The sequence below is a fragment of the Neomonachus schauinslandi genome, chromosome 5 (genome assembly GCF_002201575.2).
Source record: "Neomonachus schauinslandi chromosome 5, ASM220157v2, whole genome shotgun sequence".
Taxonomy (NCBI): domain Eukaryota; kingdom Metazoa; phylum Chordata; class Mammalia; order Carnivora; family Phocidae; genus Neomonachus; species Neomonachus schauinslandi.
In genome coordinates this window covers 149,032,707-149,035,583 of record NC_058407.1, presented here as the reverse complement: position 1 = coordinate 149,035,583, position 2,877 = coordinate 149,032,707, and the positions used below count along the sequence as shown (strand labels likewise).

The 2,877-nt window shown below is 48.5% G+C and overlaps 1 protein-coding gene across 2 annotated transcripts in view; it reads right to left on the bottom strand.

Annotated features, from left to right (window-relative positions):
- The window catches only part of RRN3 (RRN3 homolog, RNA polymerase I transcription factor), a 29,651-nt gene extending 28,828 nt beyond the window's left edge, over positions 1–823 (bottom strand). For both annotated transcript variants that reach the window (XM_021698066.1, XM_044915073.1), the window contains exon 1: positions 734–823. In XM_021698066.1, the coding sequence (XP_021553741.1) occupies positions 734–822 (89 nt within the window). In that variant the 5' untranslated portion in view covers position 823. The remainder of the gene's footprint in view (positions 1–733) is intronic.
- Between the last annotated feature and the right edge of the window lie 2,054 nt (positions 824–2,877).

Here is a 2,877-nt window from a genome sequence, read left to right as displayed (position 1 = left end):
GCATCTTACTAATGACTCTCAAAGTTAAACCCCAGAATGTTTTATGGGGGTTAGGAGCTTTAAAAGTTGAAAAAGACAGGGGCGCCTGGATGGTTCAGTCGGTTAAGCATGTGACTCTTGATTTCGGCTGAGGTCATGATCTCAGGGTCCTGAGACTGAGCCCCACCTCCAGCGCTGAGCTCAGCGGGGAGTCGGCTTGAGATTCTCTCTCCCTGGGCCCCTCCCCCAGCTCGCTCGCTCGCTCGCTCTCTCTCAAATAGATAATAAATCTTAAAAAAAAGAAAAAAGAGTGGAGGAAGACAGACTGTTAAAAAACGTGTATGTGGAAACAAATTTCAAACATCAACAGAAAATTACGAGTCCGTTTGCCATCAATGACAGCATTCGCCTGATAAATCAATGAGGTCAGGGAACTCTTTCCAAGTCTAGACGAAGAAGCGGGAGGGATGAGCAAAGGAGAAGGTAGCACCCCGGCCTGGGGCGCTATGAGGGAGCCCTGTGGGGAGAAAAGGGGACTCTGGAACGGAGAACAGATTCATTTTCCCAGCCCCTCTCCCACCTTTACCACCCACTTAAGGGGCATGGGCTTACTCCTGAGGACCTGAGATGACCCTCTACCCGTTGCTCCCACGATTCCTTCAGCTCTGCCCCAGGCCCTTTCACATCCGCTGCCCTAACCCCGGTCCTGCACTTCGGTCCCAGATGCGCAGAAGGAAGCGTCCCGGACGCTCACCCAGTCCTCGTCGCGCCCAGCGTCTTGCCTGCAGAGGCCGAAGCGGCCGCATCTCCGAGCAACCGCGTGTGAAGCAGCGGGGCCGCCATTGGGCCGGACAGGCGCGACGACTGCGCCTCGCACCGGAAGTCCTGCTCCTTCTGGCATCTCCCCCCCACCCCCGCCCCACCCCGTGGGCCGGAAGACGCGCGCGCGAGCGACGGCCTTCAGCCAATCAGGATTCCCGAGTGAGAGCGCAGCGATTCCTGGCGGGCTAGAGCGCCGCCAAAGCTTTCTCCTCCCCGCCCTGCGTCAGGGCCCCTCCTCGCAGTTGGAAGACTTTCTCCGCCCCGCGGGGTGCGGCGCTTAGAGTGGCTACAGCCCCGGGAGAGGAGAGATCTTTGGCGGCTGCGAGCAGTTCCCGAGGTCATGAAGGAAGCGCGGGAACCCCCGGGGGGTGCTAAGCGGTGGCCGGGTTCCACGGAGTCAAAGCATCCCTTAGTCAAACTAAAGAAACTGAGGCTCTAATTAAACCAAACCCGCCCAGAGATGGGGGCGGGCGGGGTTTTCGAACTAGGCTGCTCCAACCCAGCATCTGCAGAGGGCTCTCTACCCTCTGCGCTGTCCTCAGACGTCCAAGCTGATATTTTCTTTGCGGAAACTGAGGTTTGACGGAGCGATTTACCCAGAAACCCCCGAGCTGTGGTCATCTGGGATGATTAAAGGGTGAGAGGAGTTTGTAAGAGGCGTTAGCCCTTGAAAAATTTTTAGGGGAAGTCCAGGAGTCGGCCAGACCAACAAAGCCTCGAAGGGTTTTCCAGCATAGGGAACAGCAGGTGCCAAGGCATGGTGGGTGGGAAGGAAGCAGAGGGAAAGAGGGATTGCCCCTCCCCTCCGTTTCTAGGAATGGAAAATGTTGCAACCTTTGGAAACTGTATAGAACCATCAAAAGGACACTAAAACTAATGATGTAATGTATGGGGATTAACATAAGAATAAAAAAAAAACTATCAAAAGGACATTAAACCAACTACAGCAATTTGTTAAGTATAAAGCACTGTTCTATTTTCCAACAGTGTAAAATCAGTAACTATCTTTCAGCCAACTCCATACAGTCCCACCATTTCTTACGCCGTTGGTTTAGAGTCCCTTAGGAGTGTTGGGCAGGTATCATCGATGTCCTGAGAGCAGAGGAAATTGCGCCTTAGCTCACAAAGATACTCCAAGACAGCCGTTGAAGTGGGACTCTTCTCCCCTCCATCCCCAAAGCAGAGGGAAAAAATTTAAATCACGTCCATCGGCACTCTCATACACTGTCAGTAGAAATTTAACTCTGCACTGTCAAGCAACTTGACAATTCTTTCATTTTTAAAAGTCTGACATACACGAAAAAATATATGTTACTGTAGGTTATACAACATAATAAAATGAATACCTGTGAATGTATGGCCCAATTTATGAAACAGAACCTTAACCTGTACTATTGAAGCTTCCTGTGTGTTCCTCCCAGGTCCCACCTTCTCCTTGCTTCTTCCCAAAGCTAATTACTATCCTAACTTTTAAAAACCATTTCAACTTTTCTTTATGTAATTATCATATATATTCCTAAACTCTCTATATACTTTTGCTTATCTTTCCATGATAAAATTATTTCCATGCTGCATTATACTTCTGCTGATTTCGATCCATCCCTGTTGTGTTTCTCTGCCATGTAGCATTCCGTTATATGAATATGCCATGATTTATATATCCATTTTCCTATCACCAACATTTAGATTATTTTTTCCTCCCCAAACCCCCACATATTGCTGTGAATATGCTTGTATAGTCTCCTGAATCATGTGTGTGAAAATTTTTCTAGGGTAGAATTGCTGGCTTGGAGGGTATACAAGACACAGTTGAGTTTTCTAAAGTAGTTGTACCAATATATGCTCCAAGCAATATCTTTTCCTTAAGCTTAAGCACAGCTCCTTCCTTATTTTCCCAAAGCACAGTTAAGCCTAGGCTTCCATGTTAAAATTTTTTTCAACAGAAGCCTTATCATAATACAAGGAAAATCTTAAAGCTAAATAGCATAATTCACTGTTGAAGTTCTTGGTCCTGTCCCTTCACTAGGGATCCTCTACTCAGTCACCCTATTCCATGGGCCAACACATCTTGCCAAG